The sequence below is a fragment of the Hemiscyllium ocellatum genome, chromosome 2, assembly GCF_020745735.1.
Source record: "Hemiscyllium ocellatum isolate sHemOce1 chromosome 2, sHemOce1.pat.X.cur, whole genome shotgun sequence".
Lineage (NCBI taxonomy): Eukaryota > Metazoa > Chordata > Chondrichthyes > Orectolobiformes > Hemiscylliidae > Hemiscyllium > Hemiscyllium ocellatum.
Window position 1 is genome coordinate 37,931,342 of NC_083402.1, and position 14,034 is coordinate 37,945,375.

At 42.5% G+C, this 14,034-nt stretch overlaps 1 protein-coding gene across 3 annotated transcripts in view; it reads right to left on the bottom strand.

Annotated features, from left to right (window-relative positions):
* sv2ca (synaptic vesicle glycoprotein 2Ca) overlaps positions 1-14,034 on the bottom strand; it is a 138,578-nt gene that overhangs the window by 22,755 nt on the left and 101,789 nt on the right. For 2 of the 3 annotated variants that reach the window (XM_060843745.1, XM_060843726.1), the window contains exons 5-6: positions 13,715-13,804; positions 9,290-9,400 (exon numbers count right to left, since the gene is read on the bottom strand). In XM_060843745.1, coding sequence (XP_060699728.1) covers positions 9,290-9,400; positions 13,715-13,804 — 201 coding nt within the window. Of the gene's footprint in view, positions 1-3,515; positions 3,538-3,660; positions 3,670-9,289; positions 9,401-13,714; positions 13,805-14,034 lie in introns of all 3 variants that reach the window. The other variant, XM_060843737.1, reaches the window with a different exon arrangement.

The following is a 14,034-nucleotide window of genomic DNA, read 5'->3' on the forward strand; positions in this document are numbered from 1 at the left end:
CTCTCACCATTCTGCAGCTTGTGGGAAATAGTTAAAAATCGACCTTAAAGCGGTCCCAGGCACTGATTTTTGGCAGGACAGAGAGCATCTCTTCCATTACGGAATTTACCAGGAATTGGAAGTCCTACCCACAATGCCAGCCGCTCTCATTTTCACCGCTTGTAGTTCCTGGAGGCAGCTGGCCATTTATATGTATAGAATGTAATCTGCAAGATAGAAATTTAAATAATAGGTCTTTTTTTCTCTCTTATGTGTATGGGTACTTGAAGATTTTTAAAATTCATCCTTAGAATATGGATATTGCAGGCTAGCTCAGCATTTATTGTCCATCTTTAGTTGTTTTGGAGAAGGTTTATGGGAAACTGCTATTGTGAACTGTTGCAGTCCTTGAGCTGTTGGGGTACCACAGTGCTGTTAGGGAGATGGATCCAAAAGTATGACCCAAAGACAGTAAAGGAATGGCATTATACTTCCAAATCAGGACAGTATGTATCTTGGGAGGAAACATAGGAGGTGCGACTGGTGTTCTCATGTATCTGCTACTCTTAGCCTTCAAAGTGATGGAGGTTGTGGATTTTGGACCATTGTCTAAAGAACCTTGTTGGATGCTGCACAGTATCTTGGAGATGGTATACATTACTGCTACTGTATGTTGGTGGTGAAGCAGTGAACGTTAATGGTGTTAGATTGGCTGCCAATCAAGCAGCCTGCTTTGTCCTGATGGTGTTGAGTTTCTTATTATTGGAACTATGCACATTTAGGATATTCAATATGTTGGCATGGTAGGAGAAGGGTAGTAGCCCAAAAATGTTGATAACATGCTACGAAGAGCCATAGGAATAAGGTCGAGCAAATTCGTTAAACGGTGGATGGGGAGCGGGTAGGATATAAAGGAGAGTGAGATAGTGTAAGAGGTGAGAGCCGGAGTAATGATTATACTTCTCCCCACTGGAGGGATGAGGTATCCCTTTGGGCTTGATCATGGAACAGCTTTGGTGAAAGGAAGATACCTTTTGGAATTGTGAAAAGGGATACTTGTGTCTAAAAAGTGCATAAACTCATTGTCGAAGAGTGTGATGCTGGAAAAGCACAGCCAGTCAGGCAGCATCCGAGGAGTAGGAAGCATGTTTCTCCTGATGGGTGAGTCCAGAACCAGAGGACACAGTTTACAAATAAGGGGTAGGCCATTTAGAATAGAGTTGAGGAGAAAGTTCTTCACCCAGAGAGTGGTGGATATATGGAATGCTCTGCCCCAGGAGGCAGTGGAGGCCATCTCTGGATATTTTCAAGAAAGAGCTGGATAGAGCTCTTAAGGATAGTGGAATCTTGGGTTATGGGGATAACCCTGAAGAAGGGCTCATGCCCGAAACATCAACTCTCCTGTTCCTTGGATGCTGCCTGACCTGCTGCGCTTTTCCAGCAACACATTTTCAGCTCTGATCTCCAGCATCTGCAGTCCTCACTTTGTCCTTATGGGGATAAGGCAGGAACAGGATACTGATTGTGGGTGATCATAATGAATGGTGGTGCTTGCTGGAAGAGCTGAATGGCCTACTCCTGCTAGGCAAAAGTGAGGACTGCAGATGCTGGAAACCAGAGTCTAGATTAGAGTGATGCTAGAAAAGCACAGCAAGTCAGGCTGCCTACTCCTGAACCTATTGTCTATTGAGCAGGAGATTCGAGGTTTTGGGTGTCAGCCCTTCATCAGGCTTATGCCTGAAACATCGACTCTCGTGCTCCTTGGATGCTGCCTGACCAGCTGTGCTTTTCCAGCACCACACTCTTCGACTCTGGTCTCTAGCATCTGCAGTCCTCAATTTCTCCTAGTTGATTATAAACTCATTGTGACTTGGAAAGAAACTATCCAAATAAAGTTTGATATTTGAGTCTTCTTGCTGTATAAAATTGGTGTTTCTAAATTTTGCAGTGTGTGACAGAATCCAAGTGAGCATTTACACAACAGGGTGCTACCTGATGGACACTCCACCAGCTTACTGAATGGAAAATTTATTGCCATGTTGTTAGATTTTCCGATGGTCTCAGTCATTACCCCAGCATCCATGGGTAAATACATGTGGGGACCCCATCTAATATTACTTGAAGGAATTGTCCAGGAAACTGAATATTCCGCTACAATTCCTCGACACTGAGCATCAACCAGAGAATTCAGACAGATCTGATGAAACTAAATTGATGAAATTATTAAAACGCTGGGCTAACATCTGAGTAAATGCTACATTGACTCCATACTTACCTCATGTCTCTCCAAATAAACCTACCCAACTCTACGTACACCCCCCAGATTCTGACATGACATCCTTGGGAAACAAAACCCACTGTGGACCCAATGCACCCTTCCCCCACTGTGGACCCAACACACCCTTCCCCCACTGCGGACCCATCGCACCCTTCCCCCACTGCGGACCCATCGCACCCTTCCCCCACTGCGGACCCATCGCACCCTTCCCCCACTGCGGACCCAACACACCCTTCTCCCACTGCGGACCCAACACACCCTTCTCCCACTGTGGACCCACCGCACCCTTACCCCACTGCAGACCCATCGCACCCTTCCCCCACTGCGGACCCATCACACCCTTCCCCCACTGCGGACCCATCACACCCTTTATCCATTGCGGACCCATCACACCCTTCTCCCATTGGCGACCCATCGCACCCTTCCCCCACTGCGGACCCATCACACCCTTCCCCCACTATGGACCCATCCCACCCTTCCCCCACTGCGGACCCATCGCACCCTTCCCCCACTGCAGACCCAACACACCCTTCTCCCACTGCTGACCCATCACACCCTTCCCCCACTGCGGACCCAACACACCCTCCCCCTACTGTGGGCCCAACAAACCCTTCACCCACTCGGGGCCCAACACACCCTTCACCCACTCGGGACCCAATACACCCTTCACCCACTGCGGACCCAACACATCCTTCACCCATTCTGGACCCAAAACACCCTCCCCCTACTGTGGACCCAACACACCCTTCACCCACTCAGGACCCAACACATCCTTCACCCACTCGGGACCCAACACATCCTTCACCTACTCGGGACCCAATACACCCTTTACCCACTGCAGACCCAACACACCCTTCACACACATTTCCCTTGATCCACAGTCTATTCCCCCACCGACCCTTGCTCCATACCTGACCCCTGACCTCCACAGCTGACCTGCCTTCCTTCCCTCAATACCTAACCATCCTTTCTCTGCTCAGTATCTAATCTCCATCTCCCTCTCAGGACCCAAACACACCCTTCCTTCACCCCTGGATGCTGATTCTGCTGTCCTGATCCCCCTACATCTACAAACCTGACCCATCTAAACTTACTATAGATTAACCCCTGTCACCCTCCTCCCACTATCATACTGACCCCAAACCCCCTTCACCCACACTGGAGTTAATCTCTCTTCAGTTCCCATGACCTGACCTCCTAGACCAACCACCACCATGTTCTCCTGCTTCCCATACAAACATCTTCGTCCAATCCACACCTGCCCCCACACAGTAACCACCCTGCTAATTCCCATATACTCACCTTCCCCAAACTCCACACTAACACCCCTCTTTCCTTGTCCCCCTTTCCCTGTTCCCGACCTGATGCTGAGTCCCAATATCCCTCCTTCTCCCACTGGCCACCTGACTCCCCTTGACTCAAAACCCACCCTCTCTCTCTTTTGCAACAATAGGTCTTCCTTTTCCTTATTTACTATTCCAATAGATACACATTCAAAGGATAATCATTCACCATTTCCATCAGCTCCAGCAGGACTTCACCACCAAACCCATCTTCCCCTCTCCTCGACTCTCAACATTCTGCAGGGACCATTCATTCCATGACACCTTGGTCCACACCTGCATCACTGTTAACACATCTCTACTCTCCCATGGCACCTTCCCATGCAGCCGTGCTACACTTGCCCACTCAACTCCTCCCTCTTCACAGTCCAATGCCCCTCAACACCCCATCCAGGTGAAGCACTAATTCACTTTTCAATCTATCGATTGCATTCACTGTTCACAATGTGGTTTCCCTTACATCAGTGAGTCCCGATGCAACTTGGTGATCATTTTTGCAGAACACCTCTGCTCTGTCCGGAGGAATGGCCCTGACTTCCTAGTTGCTTGCTATTTCAATAAACCACCTTGCTCTCAGGCTGACATTCCTATCCTGGACTTGCTGCAATGTTCCAATGAAGCACAACGCAAGCTCAAGGAACAATATCTCATACTCGACACTGTACAGCCTGGTGGTCTGAGCACTGAATTCCATAACTTCAGAAACTGACCATGATACATGTTGTTCATTTGTCTTACATTATTCTTTCCTGTTCCCTACTTGCCCGACAGCCTTGTCTGGTTTGTGTCTTTTTTACTTTGCTTTCAATTGAAAGGACGCATGGTCTCCATTTCACACCTTAATTTACACACATTTTACATCTGTTTATTTTTCACTACCATTACCTCGTTGCCTTTTGCATTGAGCCCCTACACCACTTGCCCTCTTCTCAGAGTCATTCTGGACTCGAAATATTGGCTCCGTTTCCCCTTCCACAGATGTTGCCCGGCCTGCTGAGTTTCTCCAGCATTCTCTCTGCCTGTTTCAGGAACAAGGCAGCACCTTATGGTCTTCCAGGATTGTCTGGCCCAATTCCCCATCCAGCCTAATTTTCCATGTTTGGATTGGAAAATCAAAATGCAGGCTGAAATCTATAAAGTAGGGTTCATGGAGACATGATTCCTAAACCTGGAATGCACTCAGTGTCTCAGAGATGTGATATTATGCTGAGTTTTTCTGTAAAGTAGCTAAGTTTCTAGTGGTTAATTTTTGAGGATGAGAGTGAGTAAAAACCAAATTTATAAAATTTTCAAGTTTTATTTAAAGTAACGACCATGATGTAAAGCAGGAGACATCAGGATAAAACATTTGTCTTGTTTTTCAAAGAGATGCTTTGTTTCAGAATCTGCTGATATTAAGTCCTGATTCTGAAAACAGCAAGTATTCTTATTAGCTGGGTTGCATTTTCCCTCTGGCCTTGACACGTCGCTTCTGCCAGTAAAACCCCTTTTTTAAAATGCCAAAACATAAGAAGCAAGTAATTATTTAAAACTGGGTGGTGGTTTGCCAGCAGAGATGTACAATGGTATAGTGGTGGGAAATGGTTTGCTCTACCCCTGCACCATTCTATACCACTTCCTCAAAAATAAATGCAGACCATTAGCACACTGGGTTACAAAAAAACATTAAAATAAGCTTCAATTGACTGCTCGGTAGTGAAGGAGAAATAGAAATACATTTCATTGCCTTAGATAATGACAGCCCATCACCAAACCTACGATTATAATAAAAAATTAAATATTTTACAGAAGATAAATAAGTGGAATATTAACAAACAGATTTTTTTCACTTTGTCAATGACAAGTAAGAGTATCTAACTATGAAATGTAGAATATATTATTAAAATGAATCCCCTGTGACATTACTCGCAGATCGTAATTAGAACTGAATGTCTCCCTCTCTTTGTTACTGTGTGTCTCTGCTTATCTCTCATTTTAATTGTTTCTGTTTCCCTGGTCTTGGTTTGCTTGATTTGCCCTCTCTCTCTGCTCCAAACTCCTTCTCACAAATTGGTGAAGGAGATCTGCTCATTAGTTGGTGATTTCAAAATGGTGGATGGGCATTTGCTTTTCACAACCACTCGCTTTCCAAATATCAGAGACCTGAGAGGTGACATTGGATTGATGCCCTGGCAGCATCACAGCACACCATCCCTTCACTTGTTACTCTCCCTGCCAATCCCCCACCTATATCCGGACATACATTTAGTATCGAGCACCATTATCCAAATCCTGCAAAGGTGTAAGATGGTTCTTACTGGATGATCTGCCCGTTATATGAATATTTGAATTTCCCTGCAGGAATGCATAGATAAGGTACAGTCAATGCACTCCCATCTGTTTCTCATCCTCATACCAAAGCTGTATTTTGTCTCTCTCCCTTTCTCCCAAAGAAACATAGAAGCAACCATAGGCCATTCATGAGCTTCCTATCCCACTCCAGGTCATAGCTGATCACCTCTTTCAATACTCTATTCCTGTACTATACTTACAGCCCTTGATATCATTAATTGCTATAAATTTATTGATCTCTGTTTTGAATGTATTGAATGACTGAATGTCCTCAGCCCTAAAGAATTCCAAAGATCTCCCATTCTCTAAGTGAAGCAGTTCCTCCTCATCCCAAGGCTTGTCTGTCATCCTGAGGCTGTGTCACCTGGTTTTGGACCCCACAACTAAGGGAAACATTCTCTCTGCATCGACTCTATTGCTTTGATAATTTTGAAGTTTTCATATTAGGTCCCTCTCATTCTTCTCAACACCAGAGATGACAGGCTCAGTCTTCCCAATCTCTCCTCATGGGACAGTCCCACCATCCCAGCCATAAACGTACTCTGCACTCACTCTACAATAAGCCTGTATCCAGCAGTGCACCACTATAGTTGGGGTGAGGTTACTTGTTATTTGTTGTGGACATTAATGATTTAAGCATACATGTGGGAGGTATCAGTAAGTTCACAGATGATATGAAAATTGGTAGTATGCTAAATAATGAGGAAACTACAGGATGATATTGATGGGCTGTCCAGTTGGGTTGAACAGTGGGAAATGGAATTTAATCCTGAAAATTGTGAAGAGATACCTTTTGGTAAGACTAACAAGGCAAAGGAATACACAATGAATGGCAGGACCCTAGAGTGTACAGAGGACTAGAGAGACCTTGGTGTGCATCTCCATAGACCTTTGAAGGTAGCAGTACAGGTAGTTAAGTTGGTTCAAAAGGCACGTGGGATACTACTCTTTCGTAGCCAAGGCATTGAATACAAGAGAAAGGATGTTATAATGTCATTCAGGGCACAGCTGATGCAGTTCTGTCATCACATTATAAGGAGGATGCGATTGCACCAAAGAGGGTGCAGAAGAGATTCACCAGGATGTTGTCTGGGCTATTTAGCTATGGTGAGACACTAAATAGGCTGGAGCTGTTTATCTTAAAGCAAAGAAGGCTGAGGGGGAGAAATCTAATTGAGGTGTACAAAGTTCTGAGGGCAAAGACAGGGTGGATGAGAAGAACTTCTCACCTTAGTAGAGGGGTCAATAACTGGGGGCACAGTTTTTAAGGTAAGGAGCAGGAGGTTTAGAGAGGATTTGATAATTTTTTTTCACCCAGAGAGCTGTAGGCATCTGAAACTTGCTGCATAAAAGGGAACCCTCAAAGACATTTAAGAACTATTTCCACTAGGATGTGAAGGTGCCAGTGTTGGGGTGGACTAAGTGAAAAATCACACAACACCAGGTTATAGTCCAACAGGTTTATTTGGAAGCACTAGCTTTCGGAGCGCTGCTCCAAATGTGCAACTCATTCTAAAAGATGAAAGACTTAACAGCAAATTAGATTTCTTCAATACATCATTTCAGCTGCATGACACTGTAATCTTTTACTATAAGTTCTGTGTCTAATGATCGTGTTCCACAGATCCAGGTGAAGGAGCAGCATTCCGAAAGCTAGCACTTCTAAATAAACCTGTTGGACTATAACTGGGTGTTGTGTGATTTTTAACTATTTCCACGTTGATCACTTAAAATGCCACAGCTACAAAGCACCCCACATTCCCACCAAATTTTGTATCATCTGCAAACTTGGAAATAATACAAATGCTCCCCACATTCAAATTATTGACACAGATTGTGAACAGCTGGGACTCAAACACTGATCCTTGCAGCACATCACTGCTCACAGCCTCCTAACCACATAATGACCCAATTATTACATTCTTTATTCTCTGCCCGGTAACCAACCCTCAATTCTTGCTGGAATTCTTGCTATCCCTATGAATTGTGATTTTGTTCAGTAACTTGCGTGGGATTTTAACAAGAACCTTCTGAAAATCCAAATATATCATATTCACTTATTGTCTTTTATTGAAAATCTGAGTACCGTCCTCAAAAGAAACTTGAACAGATTTGTCAAACATGCTTTCCACTTCACAAATCCATTTTGACTCCGAAAATTGGACAATTATTTTCGAAATATCCAGTAATCATATTGATTCATTATAGATCCCAGTATTTCTTCCTACTATTGACATCAGGCTAATAGGTCTGTCGTTCCTAATGTTTTCTCTCACCCCCTTCTCAAACAGTGAGTTACAATCTGCAGGCACCAAAGGAGAATTAAATGAATTTTGAAAGATGGTCATCGATGTACATTGGATCCTGGATAACTGTTAATTTTCAGTCCCATTAATTTTTCCACAACCGCTTCTTTACTAATTTTTTCAGTCACCCTCTCACTAGACTCTTGGGTCTTAATTATTTCAGGGACACTTCTTGTACCTTCCTCTATGAAGGCAGACACAAAAGGCAGGGCTTTATTAAACCCTGAAAACGAGCTATGGTGAGAAATCAGTGAGGCTTTTCTCAACGTTGGGAACAACAAGTTGACAGTGTTTTGGATGTGGTTACTGCCAGCTAGATTACTGCTGCTACTGACAAGGTGCTTATTAATGGGGATTTTTGCTTGTCATCATCCTGGATAGTGGGTGGGATGGAGGAGAAGTCAATCTGTCAGCAGGTCCTCAGTCAGTATCAACCTGCAGTGGATGTCAAACCTCCACTCCATGAAGAGATTGCAGCAGAGGAACCCTCAGAATGGGTCAGAGACAAATGAGGGCCAGAACTTATCATCCCCAGTGCCATTCCCTCTGAGTGATCAAGGTTCAGTATCACTGCAGGGTGAGGATATCCTGGAACAGTGTGCCCGAACTGTTCCAGCTGCCAGTGTGGATCCTCTCACCTGAAGGGGCAGATGGTTGTCCTATCCCAATGGCTGTTAAAATGAAAGCTGCATGGAATGTAGTCTCCATTGTGCTCCCTTGGACTGATTGGGCAGGGAGGGTGAATGATCTGCCAAACTTATTATTAAAGAATAATGTTGTCAAATTGGGTCCTGGTGGAACCTAATACTGTCACAAGTTCCCAGCCCCTCATCCAGACATAATTATTTCTATGTTGCCAAACTTCGGAATGTTAGACCCCAGATATTCAACATTTAAAATTCCCATCTGTACAGAACTTCATCAAGAGATGAACCTACATTCAACCTGAATTGTCTAAATTGGCAATGAAATGTTCTTTTCTGGCATATAGTAACATGCAACATTGAGGAGAAAGGTATCTTTCCAATTTATAACATAGTTGCTTGACTTACACTGTACAGTTCAGTCTTGATCCGAACAAACCATCTCTTATACCAAGTGCCTGTGTCTGTCTGTATCTCTATCAATTCATCAATCAGTTTTGGAGTCTTGATCCTATTGACCTGTGAAGATAAGAGTTGGCAAACTGAGTATGATTCACCAGTGTAATTATTTGCTGAGATATGGAGGAGATGGTGTTAGATTGAGGTGGACAAAGTTAAAAAATCACACAATACCAGGTTATAGTCCAACAGGTTTATTTGGAAGCACTAGCTTTCGGAGTGCTGCTCTTTCATCCAATAGTTTGAGGTAAATGCATTTTCAAGCTTTATTTCCCTGTTACTAGGAGGCAAACGCATCACCAATAATGAGACTTAGTTTGAGGAGTTCTATTCTGATTAACTAGGACTTCTATTTTGGATATGTGAGCCAAATGTTGCATCCACCCAACTTGTCCAGCCAATGTGTCATGCTAATTTACTGGAAGTATTAACATTTGCAGCAGTGGGACATCTCATACCATGACCCTTGGGTTAGAATTTTCTTCCCTCATTTTTCAACTGGAAAGTATTGGACTGGATTTATGTCAAGGCCTGATGCTGATGCCAGGATGAACTCCTTGCCAGGATCTAGTGATGCTTGTGCTGCCATCCAAGGGCAGTCTGGGAGGAGTAAGTTAATTGGGTGATATCCCACAGGAGCCCCACTCAGTTAAACATTAAGGACAGTCTCCCGAGGCTGGAAGACCAATTGGAGGCTCTCCACCACTGAAAGGTGATCGGAGGTGGGAGCTCCTCGGATGCTGCCTGACCTGTGGTAGTTTTCCAACATCACTCTAATCTAAACTCTGGTTTCCAGCATCTGCAGTCCTCACTTTTGCCTAATATAAGTAGGAGAAAGAGAGAGCACTTCAAGAGGGACAAGGGCTGTCTGACCATAACTGTAGCCATATGGCAGTCACAGCTAACGGATGGATCAAAATGAATAAGGCATCAATGACTGTAACCCAGCCCGCCTGCCTGCCTGTTGCCAGTCTGTCATCCCAGTTCATTGATTGGGCTGGCTCCCAACTGGCATAAGCCAGAATGTTTCCACAAGTTCAGGAATAGGTAATGTTAGTTCTTTTATAATTGATTTGTTTGTGGATTATTTACATAGTTAGTACATACCTCTGCAGGAGGTGGGACTTGAGCCTGGGCCTCCTGGCTCAGAGGCAGGGACTGTACTACTGCATTACAACAGCTCTTCAGAGCATTTTTATTAGATTACTCAATTATCACACATACTGGTGGGCAACTATAACTAATAATAAACCCACTCCCCACCCCAGCCTCCAACCAAGCCTCAAAGAAAATTGCTCAGATGTGGGACTACAGTCATGGAATAACAGTCCATCATTTTGGGAATGCTCTTAAAAGTAAGGTACTCATATGATGACTATAATGTGTACCAAGTATTAAAGTGCTCGAATATAGAAATATGTAGAACTTTTAAAACCCTTAAGCATCTAGTTCACACTCAAATATCTCGTCAACTGTTGATGAACAAAGTGGTTAAGATGGATTCCATTTCTAATGTTTAACATAGGGTAGGTTTAATAAAACATATGAAAGAGGAAAATGAAAAATTGAATAAAATAATTAAGTTTGCTTAGTGAGCAAAACTGGAATTGAAAGTTAGCCTCAATAATGGTGACCACGAGATCATCACTAACTGTAGATAAAATTCATCTGGGTTCACTAAGATGCTCTCTGGAAGGAAATTTGCTATTCTTACTGGTCAGGCCTTAACGTAACTCCAGAGCCAAAGCAATGTGGTTGGCTCTTAGCAAAAGTGGCCTATCAAGCTTCTTATTTGAAGGGCAATTAGGAATGGACCAAAAATGCTGGCATAGTCAGTGTCACCCACATTCCATGAAAGAACTAATAAAAATACCATTCGGTCTAGCAGGATAGACAATGTGTTGCCATTGCGGCATGTGGGAGTTCCTGAACGTCAATGCAATCTAGAACAAGTACATCAACAGTAAGTGTTTGCAGCCTGAGTGGCATGGACTCTGTTTATGAGCTGCAAGTTGAACTGCAAATACTGTGACTCATCAGAGAGGAAAAAAAAATTGGACAGTTTATTCCAGGAGGTGACAATACCATTGCAGACAAAGTCTTCTGAGCTGGTCACTGGTCAGGGAAATTGGTTCAGTAAAAAATTTAAGGACAGTATCAAACTTAAAAGTAAGTTATGTATCATTGCAGGCATATATCTGGTAGGTCAGAGGATTGGACAGAATATCAAAACACAGCAAAGATGTACTAAAACATTAATAAGGAGGGAAAATCAGATGATAAAATCAAGATAGCTAGAAATTTGAAAACAGATGATTAGAGTTTGTACAGAAATTTAAGAAAAGAAATATGCGAAAGTGTTCAGAAGGGGGGGGGAGGGGTCACTGGACTCGAAATGTTGTCTCTTTTTTCTCTCCACAGATACTGCCAGACCTGCTGAGTTTTCCTAGCAATTTCTGTCTTTGTTTCAGCATTCAGATTTTTAGTATCCTCAGTTCTTTGTTTTATATCAAAGTATGTTGGTCCTACAGAACTTGAGTCTGGGGAATTAATAATAGAAAATAGGGAGATAACAGATGAATTGTTTTGCATTGATCTTCACATTAGAGAAAACAAGTAACACCACAGCATTAGCTGTAAATCAGGAAATGGAAGTGAGGAAAGAATTCAAGAAGATTACAGTCACTAGGGAAGGGAGACTAAGCAAATTGTTGGACCCGAGGCATGACAAGTGCTTGCGTTCTGATGGACATTATTCAGAGTCTTAAAAGAACAGCCTAGTTTATAGTTGATGCATTGGCTTTCATTTATTAAAATTCTCTAGATTCAGGGAATTTTCCATTAGATTGGAGATTGGCAAATGTAAATTCTTTATTGGAAAAGGAGAAGATGCAAAGCAGGAATCTACAGGTCAATTAGCTTAGTTTTCATTGTGGAGAAGATGGTAGAAGCTACGAATAAAGACGTTGTTCAAGGGCATTTGTAAATGTTCAAAGTAATCAGGCTGAGGTAATATGGTTTTAAGAAAGAGAGATCTTGTTTAACACTTTTTAAAGAATTCTTCGGGGAACTAACATGTACTCTGCATAAAAGAGGAACCAGTGATGTATGGTAGTTAGGGATTTCTGGAAAGTATTTGATCTACAGTGCTGTACTTTTTATTTCATTAATTTTCTAATATTTTCTCCAAGGAATTGTAGTGAAGAATCTATACCTACTTATCTTGCACTTAAGATGGCACCATAAGTGGCAACTTGTAAACTTTTCACCATACTCATATGAGTACATGTAACAATAGAGCTAATTAAATTCAACTAAAAGTTCATGATGCAGGAATTGAATAGCAATAAGAAGCAGAGAGAGGTATAAACCATTTATTTAGTTGCCAAAATGTAGCGAGCCTTGTGCTACAGAGATAAGTACTGGGGCCTCAATATTTTTAAACATATATTGTATTATTGTATTTATATTGCATGATGATTTTGGGGAGGTGATGATGTAACAATAATGTCACTGGATTGGATAGAATAGCAATTTATTGTCACATAAAACATTCACTGAAAAATTTTATAAGTAAACAATCCAGAGTCCCAGGCAAATGTTCTGGGAATGTGGTTTTGAATTCCCTTCATGGTGAAATTTAAATTCAATAAAAAATCTGCAAAACAAGGTCAACCTAATGGCAGACACATAACCTGGTCAATTGTCATAAAAAACTAATCTGCTTCAGAAGGACCTTTTGAGAAGGAGTTTTGCCATCCCTGCCTGGTCTGGCCTCCATGTGACTTCAGACCCACAGCAATGTGGTTGGCTTTTCTAAGAGCCCTCTGGACAATTTGGGATGAGCAATAAATGCTGGCCCAATCAGCAATGCCCACATCCTGTGAACGAATTCAAAAAAAATGATTCAGGTGATGGGAGAAGAGATGTGGTTGCTGATGACACAAAGATAGGTAGGAAAATAAATTGTGAAGAGAAAACAAGGAGCTACAGTTGGATGCAGATTAAGTGAGTCAGTAAAGATCTGGCAAATGAACGTGGAAAAAGCAAAAATGTTTCTGTGGGAGTTCCATTGTTTTATTTTACCAAATGCTGCTATCAAGGTTAATCAGATATTTGTCATCATACACAGATCTTGGGTGGGACACCAATCATTCTTGCCTTCTTACTGATTTCCATCTTGTAGAACGTTATCCGTTTCTGGGGACAGGTAACCCCTGCATATCAGGTTGGGCTATAAATGCAGGAAGATCTAGAGTAAAGAAGTTTTTGCTTCTAAGGCATATCATCCCACATTTCAGTCCCTCTCAAGACTCTACAATTCTCCAACCCTAGCTCATCTTTTATCTTTGAATTTTTCTCAGTGACACTTACAGTGAATACTTTTTCCGGTTGTCCCCGTGCTCTCATATTGGTGTCGTGAATTTGCTTCAGAATCATCCAGGCCTCATCATGTTTCCCCACCTACAGAAAAACATCAAGTAAATATATTTTCAGAAATATCAGTTTTGTAATTGTACTGATTACACTTGTTGTTGATCCAGATCCTATAGCTTTCCTTATTAGTGCAAGAATATACAATTCACAGTTGGTCCAGAGTTTGTTGCCAATCCTAAATTGCCCTGGAGGAGGCAGAAGTGAGCTCCTTTTAAAAATATTGCACATGATGTATGGACACCCACAGTGCTGTTAGA